Here is a 15,388-nt window from a genome sequence, read left to right as displayed (position 1 = left end):
GTTTAGCAGTTCATTGTGAATACTAGTGTACTCAGGAAGCTAGTCAGCTTTGTCTTCTGCTCTTTCCGCTGCTCTTAAACCCATTAGGCTTCCTAAAGTTGATGCCTTCTTCAAGTGTGTTCAGTAGAGTTTTTGCATATACTCAGTAGAGTATATGCACACGTACATTTAAAGTTCATGTCATTGCAACCATGTCCTAAACTATTTGCACCTTAGTTATTTAAGGTGCATATTTCTAGTCTTTAAAAATAGTTTTCTTATCAAAAACTGTTCTCTTCTTTATTCTTATATCTTATCTCCCACCACCTTTGCTTTGTATGAGCCACACTGTATTGGTAGCAACCTTGTTCAGTAACATCCATTTTTAGCCTGCATTGCTGAAAACTGCATAGGTTTTCAGCCATTGTAGGACTTCTGACAAATTTTATAAACCTGAATTTTATATAACTTGAACTGAGTTTATTTTCTGAATTTATAAATTTTGTACATGTTTTGAAAGAACACTTTTTATTTATTCACCAGTTTATTTACCAGGTTGCTATAGTGAAGAGATCTAGAGACTAGAAATTAGAAAACTTGGACTTCATTGTGCTACCTCTGACCAAGGGTCCTTGGAACAGCCATGGCTGCTTTGGGCATGGTTCCTTCCTTATAAATAATCTCTCTTTTTAAAAATCAGTCTTTTAAAAAAATAACTTCCAATAGACTTTCTGAGGTCTGAGATTCTAAAATAAAATTCTTCCATATTTTCTTCTAGGAATTTTATGCTTTCATTTCTTTTGTTGTTGAAATGTATCCTTATCTGAAATTTATTTTGGGATGAAGTTTAGTTAGGGAACCAACTTCATTTTTTTTCAGAGGCCTAATCAGTTGTACTATTGATACAACTGATTATTTTTGGATAACTTATAGTTTCTATTCCAGTTTGAAATGCAATTTTATCAAATACTAAAGTATGTCTGTGGTGACTCTTGCTGTATGGTTGTTTTCAATGTTCATTTAGTCAATTCTGTTGTTGTTTTAACAAGAGTGTTAATTTATTTGAAGAGTTAGTATGTGGAATAGAGTGTAGACTTACTCTGAGTAGGTCCACAGATTAGAAGTAGGACAAATGGCTGGAAATTACAGTGAGACACCATTTCAATATAATATGGATGTAGCTAATAATTAAAACTTCCATGAGCTTTCTCACAAAGTATTGACTTCCTTAAAAACATATTAGTCTTTATGCATTCTGGGTTTTATGTCATGCCTAAAATGCCCCTCCCCTTAACTTTAAAATTGTACATGTTCTCTTATATTTTCTCTTCCTGTTTTCCTATAGGTATTACTAAAAATTTTAGACCAATATAGACAGAAAGAGTATGTAGCCCCTCGTGTTCTTCAGCAAGCATTCAACTATCTCAACCAAGGGGTGGTTCATTCTGTAACATGGAAGCAGATGAAGCCACACATACAGGTTAGTGTCAGGGAGCAGGTCTCTAAATATTTTCTGGTTCAATTTGATTTGTAGACAGAGTGTGTGTTACTAATTTCATATTTTATATTGAATGTATTTTTATTTCCATTAATAATTACAAATATATCTTATTTGAAGGGCTTGGAAATTTGAGAAGAGTGAGAACTTCAAGTTTTATGAGTTGGAAGACTTAGATTCAGTTGATCTTGCTTAATTGTTTTTTGTAAAGAGAGAATTCCACATTGTTATTTAATTAAATAACAAATGATAATGAAAAGTGATCGGTCATTAATAAATAAATTCTTATTTGCATGCAGATAATTTTTGAGTAATTCGATGATGTTAGGAACTGATTTGTTTTTCCTCTTAAACTGTAAATTCTTAAATTCTGTAATCTCTAAGATGGTATCTAAAAAGGAAAGAATAACTTCTTTGTCTTTGTCTTTGGTGTCCAGGGTAGAATTTGTTTAGTGTTACCTTATTACAGGTCTTAAGAAATATGGTATCATTTACATTTTTTCCTGTGGATATCTTAGTATTTGTCTAATCTCCTTGATCAAAGAGGGATCATTTCTTTGCAGTAAATAGATACTGATTTCATTTTATTTACTGTGTTACTGTAAAGTAAGGGTGAACCATGATAGTATTTTTTTTTTTCTACTTGATGCCTTTGGCCTTAATTTTACATGGCTGTAATGTAGGAATAAGAAAACTCTGATCCTTAGGCTGAGTTTTTTCTCTTAGAAATATTTAATTTATTGAAGAGATGATTCTATTTTCACACATGTAATTGTTGGAGACCAAAAGGGCTTAGTAGAGCATTAGCAGCAGTGTACATACAGATATGGTACCCCCCCCTGCCTTGAAACCTGCATTTGTAGAGTAGGAAATAAGGTTTTTGAAAACGGAAGAAGAAAAAAATGTTTAATATTATTGATAGGTTGACATTTAGGACCAAAATGGAAATGTATAACTGTTCACAAAAAGAAATATAATAATATAACCTTCGCTTGATATTTATTTCACTTCCTTAAAAAGTCAAGGTATGTTTAATACTGATTTGTTAGTAAAACTTTATTATCCTTTCTGTTCCTTCAAAGAATAGCATTTACATTAATCTTTTTCTCTATATCTTTAATCAGTTATTATTCAAAATCAATCTTATGTTTGACCCACCCTCTCACCCCCCCTGCCCCCACCCTAGGCTCTTACTTTCCTGTTCTCACCTTAGCCACTGGAAAACTAACATTATAAAGGCAGTCAGTAAGTACATTATTAGTGTTCCCCAAATTTGGATAGCCTATACCCACTTGTTGTTTTTTTCCTTCATAGCATATCTCTGAAGATGTGATTTTTTCTGTGATGTGTTATAAAGATGAGGATGAAGAGCTGTGGCAGGAAGACCCATATGAGTACATAAGAATGAAATTTGGTAATTGAGATTATTTTATTCCTCATTAGTTCCTGGATATGTAAAATATTATAGCTAAGTTTGTATTTTAAGCAGATTTTATTACTTTGTTAAATCCCCAAAGTTCTACTTTGCATGATAATCTTTGAAACTCATGAGAGTTCGGTGTTCTTTTGAACTAGTGAACTTGAGTCTCTGTGTATGAGAGATGAAAAGCCACTTTATTTATCCCTCTTATGGGTGCTGAAGCAGTCATGGAACCATCTGTAACTTTTTCTGTTGTGACGCTGATCTGCAGGGACCATCCCTTTCTGTGCCTTTTGGGATACCCATAAATAGACTGGGTTGTGCTCAGTCTGGGAGATCCTTTGGATTTCTGCATATTTCAGGAGCACCCCAATTTAGTTTTCCTCTTTATCCTAGAGAGTAACTATTCCACAAGGGAATGAGATTGCCTACAGTGTCCCCATTGTGTGGAGGGGGGAGGGTTCTTTTAGTTTGGATTTTCCTGGAAGGTGTTGAACTGTGTAGATTGCCTGAATTCATTCCCTTTTATCTGCAGCTTGAATTAATTGCTTCAAGGAATACTCAGGCACTTAACATAGCAAAATGTTATTTGTATACCTCTATTTCTTCCAAGACTTAGAGCTATCTGAGGGCAGGGGCTTTATCTTACTTATTTGCTTTATTTTGCATTCTCCATTCTTTCTACATCTCTGCATTCCTCTACTAGTGTTTGGCCCTAGTATGTCTTCAATAAATGTTGAAATAAATGATTGATAAAACTAGCACTGCCCACGGCATGCTGACAGTGCTGTGACAACACAGTGCTTTCCCTTGTTGGGCCAGGTGTCTGGCTACTTGAGTAAAGCCTGCTGTTGGAAATGCTAGATTGCTTTAAAGTACTTTCTGTTAGTATTACTGGATTCAGTAAGTGAGGAATGCCTCTTCTCTTGGACACAAAGTAGAGGAGAAGCAAATGAATGAGAAATGGTATTTACCATCTGCTTCATCTGCCCCATTCTACCTTTTCTTTAAAAAATTTTTTAAATTTATTTTTAGAGAGAGGGGAGGGGACAGAGAAAGAGATGGAGAGAAACATCAATGTTTGGTTGCTTCTCATGCACCCCCAGCTGGTAACCTGGCCTGCAACACAGGCATGGGCTATGACTGGGAATCGAACCAGGGACCCTTTGGTTCACAGGCTGGTGCTCAATCCATTGAGCCACACCAGCCAGAGCTACCTTTTCCTTTTAAAAACTGTTACACATGGGCATGATTTTTCACCTTCTAGTGCCTTTGTTTTCTTGGAGCAGAGTGATTAGCCAATCTTCTGTCATTTCTTTTTCTTGTATTATTTTCCATGACCATTTATCCACTCTACGCCCCCTCCCCTTGCAATCCCCACACTGTTGTCCATGTCCATGAGTTCTTTTTTCTTTGTGCTCAATCCCTCCACCCCCTAACTCTCACCCCCATAGCTGTCATCCTGCTCTCTTGTCTATGAGTCTGTCTCTGTTTTGCGTGTTAGTTCAGTTTGTTCATTAGATTCCACATATGAGTGAAATCATATGGTATTTGTCTTTCTCTGATTGGCTTATTCACTTAGCATAATGTTCTCCTGGTCCATCCATGCTCTCACAAAGGTAAAATTTTCTTCTTTTTTTATGGCTGAGTAGTATTCCATTGTGTAAATGTCCCATAGTTGTTTTATCCAGTCATTTACTGATGAACACTTGAGCTGCTTCCATGTCTTGACAATTGTAAATAACGCTGCAGTGAACATAGGCGTGCTTATGTTCTTTCGCATTAGTGTTTTCGGTTCCTTTGGATATAGTCTCAGAAGTGGGATCGCTGGATCAAAAGGCAGATCCATTCTTAATTTTTTGAGGTACTTCCACATTGCTTTCCACAGTGGCTGCACCAATTTGCATTCCCACCAACAGTGCAGAGAGGTTCCCCTTTCTCCATATGCTTGTTCATGATAGCCATTCTCACTGGTATAAGGTGATATCTCATTGTGGTTTTAATTTGCATTTCTCTGATGATTAGTGATGTTAAGCATCTTTTCATATGTCTTTCTGTTTTTTTCAATGCATTCTTTTAATGTTTAGCTTTTCTGTGATATCTGTGTTTTTTGTAATGTCAGAGTAATTGTTTAGCTTTCATAAAGCTACCATTATTTCACTTATTCTTCATATCAAATAAGATAGTATCTGTTTTTAGAAATAAAATAAGTGCTGTGAGTGTTGACAGAATTTACATTTTGTTGGTTAAAAGAGAACATGGGTAACTCAAGTCTGTGGAAGTGCAGTGGCTATTTTTGATATGTATATTTTACTTTTGAATAATATATTTAGGGAAGGACAATTATGACATCAGTTTTATTTTTATATTTTTGTCACTTGCAGTTATTTATATGAACAAAACATTCCTATCTAAATGTATTGACTAATATTAATAACAAAGTTTTTAGATGTGGTAATAAGTACAAGAGCTTAGGCTTTGAGGTTAAGGTGGCCTGGGTGTGAATACTGGCTTGGTCACTTACTTGGGGGACTGAGGGCAAGTTACTTAACCTCTCTGGGATGCATAGTTTTTGGCTATAAAGTAGGGGATGGTAATAGTGCTAGATAGGTTGAGTGGGATGGATAATACACATAACTAATTGCATTAACAGCATAGTGTAGAATACTGTTGCACACACGTTGGTAAAAATCTTGGTATAGTGCCTGGCAGAGAGTAAGTACTCAATAAATGTTAGTTATTAGTATTATTATGTTTGTGTTTTATATTTTGAGGCAAAACTTAGATTTGGTATTTTTATATTTAAATATGTATATATCAGATACTTCTCAAGTTTGCATATTCTTAAACAATACTGCCTGTTCTGAAGTTTTCATGTAATTAAGTGATTTTTTTTACACCCATATGTATTCAACAAATACCCACTGAATACCCGCTGAACTTACCTGTTGACAGAGCTGAGCGCTATCCTAGCAGTACCTCAAGACTGTCACACTTGCTGTTTCCTTTGCTTGGAGACTTTATGTTTAGATTTCCATGTAGAGATTTCTCCCTCTTTCATTCAATTTCTGCTTACGTGTCAACTTACAGGAAAATTGGAGAGGCTTTGCTTTCCCTGACACCCTATTTAAACTAGCACCCCATACTCTCTCACTCTGTTTCTCTATGCCCAGTTGTACATTTGTTCTTAGCCTGACCTATTATATGTGTGTGTGTATAATGTTTCTGACTCTCACCTTGTAAACTCCATGAACCCTTTTTGTTTGATCTTTGTGGCCCCTGAGCCTGGAACAGTGCCTGGCACATAGTAAGCACTAAATAAATATTTACTGTTTTTTGCTAGAGATACAACACTTTTCCTGTCCTCAGTGAAACAGATACACCTAAAATGTATTGCTTTTAAAAATATGATTGTTTAAAAAGACAACCGCTAGAGTTTGATACTTTTGTGCATGAAAACACTGATATATCCTTAACTTTTTTAATGCTGTCAACCAGTGTCATATGTGGACTGTTTTATTTCTTGGTTTTGGGATAGTGATTAATTAGGTTTAAAACCTATAGAAAGTAATTGTATATTTAGTAACATGGTTTAACCTTTTAAAATCTTAGATATTTTTGAAGATTATGCTTCTCCTACCATAGCAGCCCAGACTCTCTTATATACTGCTGCAAAGAAAAGAAAAGAGGTACATAATTATTCTTTTTAAATCATGTGTTGATTTGATACTTTAATATAACCCTAGTATTTGAAAAATTGTATTATTAGTTATAATCTGTCACTTTTAAGAATACTTCCCTGCCCTAGTAAATGTAAAGTGTTACTTTGTTTTCTTAATTATAATTGCTTGATAAAACACAATAAAGAAGCTTTACTTTTGAAAATTTGTGCATTGTATATAATATTATAATAATACAATGAAAGGTAATGTAGACTAAAATCAATTCTTCTATTTCTTTAGGTGTTGCCAAAAATGATGGCATTCTGTTATCAAATCCTAACAGACCCAAACTTTGACCCTAGGAAGAAAGATGGAGCCCTGCATGTGATTGGTTCCCTAGCTGATATTTTATTGAAGGTTAACTTGTTTAAAATTTAATTTACTTAAAACTGTGAAGCACAGGCAAATGAAAGGACATGAAAGTTATGGATAATTTAAAACTAGTGACTGCTTCTGCATAATTGAGTTGACTGTAAATATTTTTTCTGTCACCTGTTTCTTTAGTTAAAAGGCACATTTGACTTTTTTGTCAGTGTTTCACTATGAAACTGATGCTATATAAAAAAAGAACATGGAATGACTATTTATTTCTACAAAAATTGGTCAGTATCAAATTATATTTAAGGTACTATTTTTGTCTCATTTCAAAACATGCAATATGTAGGTGAAGTAATTTTACAAAATTGTAGATAGAAGTATGTTAAGTGTAAGTCATAATAAACATACTTTATTAGAATGTGACTTTTACATATGAAAAAGACATTGATAAGTTGAAATTTGGTTTTATTTCCTAACAGAAGAGTTTATTCAAGGACCAAATGGAATTGTTGCTGCAGAATCATGTATTTCCATTAATATTGTCTAACCTGGGATATCTTCGAGCTAGAGTAAGTTTTCCATATTTTCAGTATGTATCTTAAAATGTTCATTTGTAAGATATTTATTGAACTAAATATTTTTGGATAAATTGACACATATTAAGGTGAATTGAAATCAGAGTGTCTCTTATGGTCATACAAGGTGAATAAAGAACAAACTAGTAAATAAAGGGATTTACATATGGATTTTAATTCCCTCTGTTTTCATTTTTCACCCTACCCTCACTTCCTGCTTATGCCAAACATGCAGTGAGAGAGGGATGGTGTTACACTACAGCAGTAGTACAATGTAAATTTGTACACGAATGAATATTCAGTGTCCAAAACAGCATGGAGTCCTAGTTTCGCTAAAAACTTGATTATGATTTCTAGTATGTTAGGTAGATATGCCTTAGTAAATTGGAGAAAATAATAATCCATGTAAGCTTATTTGTGTTCTGTGTATTCTAGAAGCACTATATTTTATATATGGTATTTATATCAATAAAATATCAGCTTCATCAACACAAAAAATTTCTTGCTAAACAGCATATATTATTAGCGCCTTATACATTCGAAAGCATGTTATAAACAGAAGATAATTATCATTGGAGAAATATTTGGGCAAATGTAGATTAGCGATGTCGAGCACACTCAAGTATTTTTATAGGTAAGCTGCTATCTTTGAGAGTATTATGAATTGTAATTCTCTTGATAAAAGTTTTTAGTAATTCAAATTAATTACTGTTGATTGTATTTTATGCACATAGAGAATTTTTAAAAAGTAAAATGTGGTTCTGTGGTCTAATAGTTTAAAATTTGGTAATATAGACAGGGTTTAAAATTCTTCATACCTTACGTGAATGAAAAAAGGAAGTTTGTTATAGTGTAAGGGAAAGTAATGTTTCATTTGTTTGCTGTAGAGGCTGGTAAATGAATGTCAGACATTGGTTTGTGGTAGCTTTTACATATTAAATAATAAATTAGTTATGGGTCATAATATTAAAAGCATAAACGACTTTTTTTTTAGGCATGCTCTCTGAATTTATTAATTTTTCAACAAATCGCTCACAAACTTGAAGCCAATTTGAGCATAGGGGCTAGAATTTATATTTGAAATAAGGGGGACTTTATTTTTAAATTTTTTTATAGACACTTAAATTTGGCTCTGTTTTTTTCCTGTGAAAAATGCTATTTCATATAGGTAATTTAGGAGTAATCAAACTTCCTTTTTTATTTTTAATAAAATGACTGGAATCCAGAAGTTAGCAACTAGGGCTTATATGCTACCCTCCAAAAAACAAATAGGACTTGGTAGAATTAATGGTAATTTACATAGTAAGTTATGCATGACATTATTACAGAATGCCATAATCGTAATAGTTTCCTGTTTACTTTCTTGTAACATAGTCCTGTTGGGTACTTCATGCATTCAGTTCTTTGAAATTTCACAATGAGCTCAATCTAAGGAATGCAGTTGAACTAGCAAAGAAGAGTCTGATTGAAGATAAGGAGATGCCTGTCAAAGTTGAAGCTGCCCTTGCTCTTCAGTCATTAATTTCTAACCAGATACAAGGTAAAGCCAAAAATACCTTGTAGGAGGTTGGTTTGTTTGTTTGTTTTTGGACATGATCTTCTCAAATAGTTTTGTTTAATTGCTTCCCTAAGAAGGATGATTCTATACATCTTAAGATTTAGGGTTTGGATTTCTCAGCTTTTGCCCCCTCAGAATTTAATAAGAATCTATTCTCGACCTTTTTAGGAGTTCCTTTTAACTGGTTTCCAGAAAAATTTTAGATTATGGAACAAGTTGGTAATTGTTGGGCATTATGATAGACTGGGAATTAAGAGACCTGGTGTCTAGTTTTGATTGTGCTACTAATTTGACGTATAAACCTGGGCAAGGCATGTGATTTGTCAAGGCTTACATAGCCATATGTCTAAATTTAGGGGGTTGGGCTGGAAGGCTTCAAGATTGCTTTCAGCCATAGGAGTCTGTGGTTTTGCCACTTCTGAAAGGAGCAACTACTATTTCTAGTGAGTGATAACACAGATACCTCATTCGTTTTATTTTAGAAGAATATTCTGTTCAAAGTTCAGATAAACCTTTGAAAGTCAACATGAACCCAGTTTATCTCCATTCAACAATGTTTTAGTGGAGGTCTAAATATTGTGTAAGGATATGTGGAGTGGAGGCTGGGTAGAGACGAGGTGGGGCGGGGAATGGGCAACATCAGTGTTGGGCATAGTTTTATGTACATGGTTTTTTATACTTGTGTCTTGGTGATGACAGAACAGATGTGTAATTTAAATTTCTCAGTGGGGGCTATTGGCATTTTGGGCAGAACAGTTCTTTCCTGTGTAGGACTGATTGTCTCTATGTTACTCACGAGAATATTGATATGGTGATGAAGATTATTTTGGTATAGCATTGTAACTTATTCACCAGAGAGCAAGTGTCTATCTAGATTACCCTGTGTAACTTTACCTTGTGAACAAGTTAATTCTTTTAATCACTTGTGAATGGCTAAGTTTTTAGTAATTTTGTTTGTTTTATTGCATTAGCTAAGGAATATATGAAGCCACATGTGAGGCCCATTATGCAGGAGCTGTTGCATGTTGTTATAGAGACAGAAAATGATGATGTAACTAATGTTATCCAGAAGATGATATGTGAATACAGTCAAGAAGTAGCCTCAATTGCTGTTGATATGACCCAACAATTGGTAAGACTGGGAAAAGCTTTGTGTTTTTTTGATATAAAAGCCTTGAATTAATTAAATAAACTCCAAAATTCAGAGTTCACTTTTATGTATAACCGTAATGTTAATATAAAAATATTTGCTCTTCTAATGTTGACAGTTAATTTCTATATTTAATTAGGTTTAAATCTAATGACATTTAAGATGGTCTCCTTTAATCTGTGATATTCTGAGATTTCATGATTTACCTTAATGTGAGCCTTCTAAATTTTCACTTTCTGAGCTTTAAATCATGATACTCATTTTCTTCAGTTTTAAGCAATTTCTTGTATTACTTCCTTTATGAAGTTTTCCCTGCTATTTTTTCTGTCCTATAGTTCTGATGCAGAACATTGAGCCAGGACTGAGTTTCTGATTTCCTTGTCTTTCTGTCCTGTCTTCCATGTCTGTTCTTTTTGTTTCTTTTTCTAGGTGATTTCTTGACTTTGTCTTCTAAACCTCCTATCGAATTTTTCATTTGAGTAGTGCTAGATTTCAGTTTTTCTAGATTTTAGATTTATTTGTTTAGTGATAACTAGAAGTTAAATGTTAGCTATAATGTATATTCCACTCCAGTGACTAGATAAGGGAAAAATGGCTATATTTAAAATATAACAGGTTCTATCATTGATCACTCGGCAAAGTGCATAACTTTGCTGACATTTATGTGTATGACACTGCTCTTTGCTCACTTATAATAATGAGGAGTGGGTATAATGGTACTGATTGTTGAATGTGTTTATATTATTTTCATAGGCAGAGATATTTGGCAAAGTTCTTCAAAGTGATGAATATGAAGAAGTTGAAGACAAAACAGTAATGGCCATGGGAATTTTACATACCATTGATACCATCTTGACAGTTGTTGAAGATCATAAAGAGGTGGGATTTCTTTGTTTTATTTTGTCATTATAGTAAAATTAACTGAAATTTATATGGTCAGTGGGCACAAATTTTAAAGTCTTACCTTTAAATTGATAACTGAGTTATGTTGCTAAATTTAAAAATTATCTTCAAATTTTAAAGATATGTTAAAATGATTGAGGGGAAATATTACATATGATTATAAAGTTTATACTATATCCTTTTGTGCTGATCTGAACTAAGTTCAGTACATCACACCTGCTATGTGCCAGGCTAGGTTTTTAGGGAATACCAAATTGAATAAGACATGAGCTTTCCCTTCTGGAATCCATAGTCTAGTCTTGATGGTAGAGAGTGATAGCCATTCAGTCACAGTGGCAAATATTAAATAATAGAACAAAATTTTGATATAACAAATATTGTGAGCATGGAAGGGAAGATGAGCTTAAAATATAGTTTTTCCTAAACTGAATTCCAGAACAATTTTGAGATAAGAATTGTGCGTATAGTCATCCAGTCCTTTCACATCCATTAGTTGATAGAATCTTACCCACATCACCATGAGTTAGATGGAGCAGGTGATGGTAGCGTCCTTTTGCAGAAGTGGAAAACAAGGGTCGGGTCGTATCAAGAGACGTGTTCATGGCACCAAGTTTTGGGTTTGCAGTCAAATCATTCTGATAATGTATCAATTTAGCCCCACCGAAAACCTGCTGCTCTTCTTCCCAAGTATCACATAACCGTTCTTTAATTCAAATTAGATTTGTGTTCTTTCCTTTCATGAGCTCAAGTTGACTCGTTTGGCAATGAGGAGACAGCTCTTGTTTTATACCACGGAGGACTTAGGAAGCAGGTGCCGGTTCTTTAAATAGCATTGTTCAACATCGTGGCTTTTGATATATCCTGTGTTTATAACAAAGCAGTGCAAGATTACCAAATCCTTAAAAACCGTTTGATACATTCTTCTCCTGAGCAGGCCTTCTTTCACTTAAAAGGCTTACTGTGAATTTCATGTCTGTATTCATTATTTTATTTTAGTTTTGTATCCTTTTGAAACTGTATAACCTTCTTGGGAACCGTGAAGTGTTCTAAATTAAATTATAACAGTATATTGGAGGATAATTCTTTCACCTTATATGTAGAACTTGTATTTTAAATTCGAAGAGACCTGAGAAATCATCTCACCTAGTTTTCCCAGGTGTGTGTGTGTGGAGGATGGGCAGTAGTAGAATGAGTGGCAGGATTATTTTGATAACAAAAGAGCATTTTTTATTTTAATTTTAATTTTTATACTCTTGATATTAAATTTATTTTGCATTTCAAGTAAAGTTAAAGAAGCATGTGACCTTACTGTGCTTAACAAGGGAGACAAGGGTTAAAACTGAGAGCACTAATCAAATCCAGCTTCCTTACTTATAGATGAAAACAATTTAAAGCCTTTGGCTAAATGGCTTCTGCAAGGTCATAGATTAGTGATTTTCAACCTTTTCCCCTCATGCCACACATAAGCTAATTACTAAAATTTGGCAGCATACCAAAAAAATATATTTTTTGGCAATATGACAAAAAAATAGGTGTAATTTTGATTCATTCACACTGGATGGCTATTGTTGCATTGGCTATTGTCTTTTTTTTATTTGACATTCTGAGGGAAAGAGGTCAGTGCCCCTGACTAAATAGTGAGGTATTGCATGTTTTAAAAATTCTTGCGGCACACCAGTTGAAAATTGCTGTCATAGATAATTAAGGGCAAAACAAGGACTGGAATATAGTTTTCTGATCGCCTGTCCCATGATTTTAAATTTTAGTTTGTTAAAAGCAAACTTTGAAAACAGTATTTTCTCAAAAGGGAAAATCACATGTGTATGAATCCATGTACAAATAATGTGTGAAGAGCACAGTTAAATTGTCTAAAAACAGACTTTCTAAGCATATGTAGTTTCACTTAATGGTTTTAAATATATTAACATATTTTTAAACTGGGAAATTTTGGATTACTTTAAGACAGCTGTTTGAGCTGAATATTAAAAGAATACTTGTGAAAGTTGAAATAGGATACATACATGAAAAACATAACCTATAGTGGATTTTAATTTTTTCTTATTTAAAAACTAGTACAAACATGTTGAAAATGCATAGGTGTGAAAGGTATTTAGTGACATTTCACCTTCTCACTCAGTTCCTCAGTCATCTGATTCTCCCTCCTCTCAAAGAGGCAGCTCCTTGACCAGGTTTTTTGTATCCTTCCAGAGATTTTCTATTATAATATCCAGGCAAAAAGTGAATGGAGTATGTGTATTTTTCTGTAATGAAAATGATAGCATACGGTTTCCATATGCCATTTTTTACTTATTATTTCTTTATGATTCTTCCATATTAGTCGGTAAAGTTACATATTTTTAATAGTAGCATATCTCTTTGTATGATATATCAAATTTACTTAACCAGTCCCTTGTTAATGGATTTAATTTAATTATCTCTTGTTAAGTGGACATTTGGTTGTCCTAAATCAGTGTAAATCCTCACCTGAGGATGATATATTCATTGATTTTAGAGAGAGAGAAAGGGAGAGAAGAAAAATCGATGTGAGAGAGAAACATCAATTCCTTGCCTCCCTCAGGCACCCCACCGGGGACCAAACTTGCAGCCCAGGCATGTGTCCTAGCCAGGAATTGAACCCCAAACCCTTTGGCGTGCAGGATGATGCTCCAACCAACTGAGCCACTCCACCAGAGCTAAAGTCCCTGCCAGTAGATCACTGGCAGTCTGATAGGTGAAAAGTATTAATCCTGTGCTTAGAATTTGTATTCTTATGTGTTAGAGTAAACATCTTTTTATAAGGTTAAGGTCCATTTATATTTCTCTTTTTATAATCTTTGCCTTTCTTTTTGTTGATGTGATTTCATGTGAGGGAAATTTTATCTTTGTATTACCATTTGAAAATATTTCCCTCAATTTTTCATTTATCTTTAACTCTTCCTCTGCTCTATGTAGAGATCTTTAATTTTTGATACCAAATGACTCCATATATTTATTACTGGTTTCTGGGCTTTGAGTCATTGTCCTTCTTTAGGATTATACACAATTTATATCTCTTAGTGTTTTTAATATCTAAAGTTTTCACATTGAAACCTTTGATCTACTAGGAATTTATTTTGGTATAACATATGAGGTAAGGAACTAATTTAATTTGTAATTTTATTATGGATTTAATTCTCATTTCCATCATTGATTTACATTTCAGAATTTTCTGGTATTATTGCATGTTTAATTTTTCACATGAAGTTTAGAATTAACTTGTCAACTTCTCTGAAAAAAGTCCTGTTTGTATTTTTAATGGGATAATGATAAATTTATAGATTAATTTAAGAGTTATGATGAATTTTAAACTGTTTAAAATTGTCTTTAGGTTACTCAGCAGTTAGAGAATATCTGTCTACGGATCATTGATCTTGTTTTACAGAAACATGTAATTGGTAAGTTTAAAGGTTGAATAAAAATAGAAATTGAGAATTTTAAAAAATCTGGTGAACTTTCAGTACATTTTTAGCCCTTTAAAATCAAGAAAGATGGACAGTTTTGAGGAAGAGAAGATGGCATTCTCTTCAGTTTTTGGATATACTTTCTAATATCTGTATTTTTATTTAGAGAGAAACTTTAATGCATCCAATTAAGAACTTTTGGTCTTAGAATTTTCAAAGGGCAGTGAATTTTAAACTTTACGTTTTTAGAAACCAAGAACCGGGACAGGGTTCAGGTGAGGAATTCTTAATGAAAATGTTACACTAATAAACAGAATTATTTATGTGACATGATTAGAGTCTTATTTAACCACTTACTGCATCCAAAGACACCTTTATTTTTTAGCAAAGTGTCAATTTGTGTAAAGCAAGTAAGGATAAGTAAGGATATTACTTATCCTCGGGGGATATGTTCTAAGACCCTCAGTGGATGCCTGAAACCGTGGATAATACTAAGCCCTCTATATAACTGTATTTTTCTGCACATGCATACCTATGATAAAGTTTAATTTATAAATTAGGCACAGTAAGAGATTAATAAAAAATAATAAAATAGAGCAGCTATAACAATATACTGTAGTAACAGCTATGTGAATGGCTTTGAGGCCATTATTGAGTAAAATAAGGGCTATGGAACACAAGCACTGGGAAACTGTGATAGTCAGTCTGGTAGTCAAGAGGGCCACTAAGTAATGGGGGGTTAGTATATACAGTGTGGGTGCTCTGGACTAAAGGATGGTTCATGGCCCCAGCAGGACAGAACGGGATGGTGTGAGATTTCATCAT

The 15,388-nt window shown here is 33.7% G+C and overlaps 1 protein-coding gene across 1 annotated transcript in view; it reads left to right on the top strand.

Moving 5' to 3' along the window:
- IPO8 (importin 8) overlaps positions 1-15,388 on the top strand; it is a 51,463-nt gene that overhangs the window by 16,820 nt on the left and 19,255 nt on the right. Inside the window, exons 9-17 of the mRNA XM_090272971.1 lie at positions 1,325-1,459; positions 2,792-2,891; positions 6,510-6,586; positions 6,860-6,976; positions 7,417-7,506; positions 8,887-9,052; positions 10,042-10,202; positions 10,974-11,099; positions 14,491-14,557. Coding sequence (XP_090129097.1) covers positions 1,325-1,459; positions 2,792-2,891; positions 6,510-6,586; positions 6,860-6,976; positions 7,417-7,506; positions 8,887-9,052; positions 10,042-10,202; positions 10,974-11,099; positions 14,491-14,557 — 1,039 coding nt within the window. The remainder of the gene's footprint in view (positions 1-1,324; positions 1,460-2,791; positions 2,892-6,509; positions 6,587-6,859; positions 6,977-7,416; positions 7,507-8,886; positions 9,053-10,041; positions 10,203-10,973; positions 11,100-14,490; positions 14,558-15,388) is intronic.

Source organism: Furipterus horrens, unplaced genomic scaffold, assembly GCF_987537825.1.
Source record: "Furipterus horrens unplaced genomic scaffold, mFurHor1.1.pri manual_scaffold_4, whole genome shotgun sequence".
Classification (NCBI taxonomy): Eukaryota; Metazoa; Chordata; class Mammalia; order Chiroptera; family Furipteridae; genus Furipterus; species Furipterus horrens.
The sequence above is the reverse complement of the archived record's forward strand: the minus strand, read 5'-3'. Positions and strand labels throughout refer to the sequence as shown.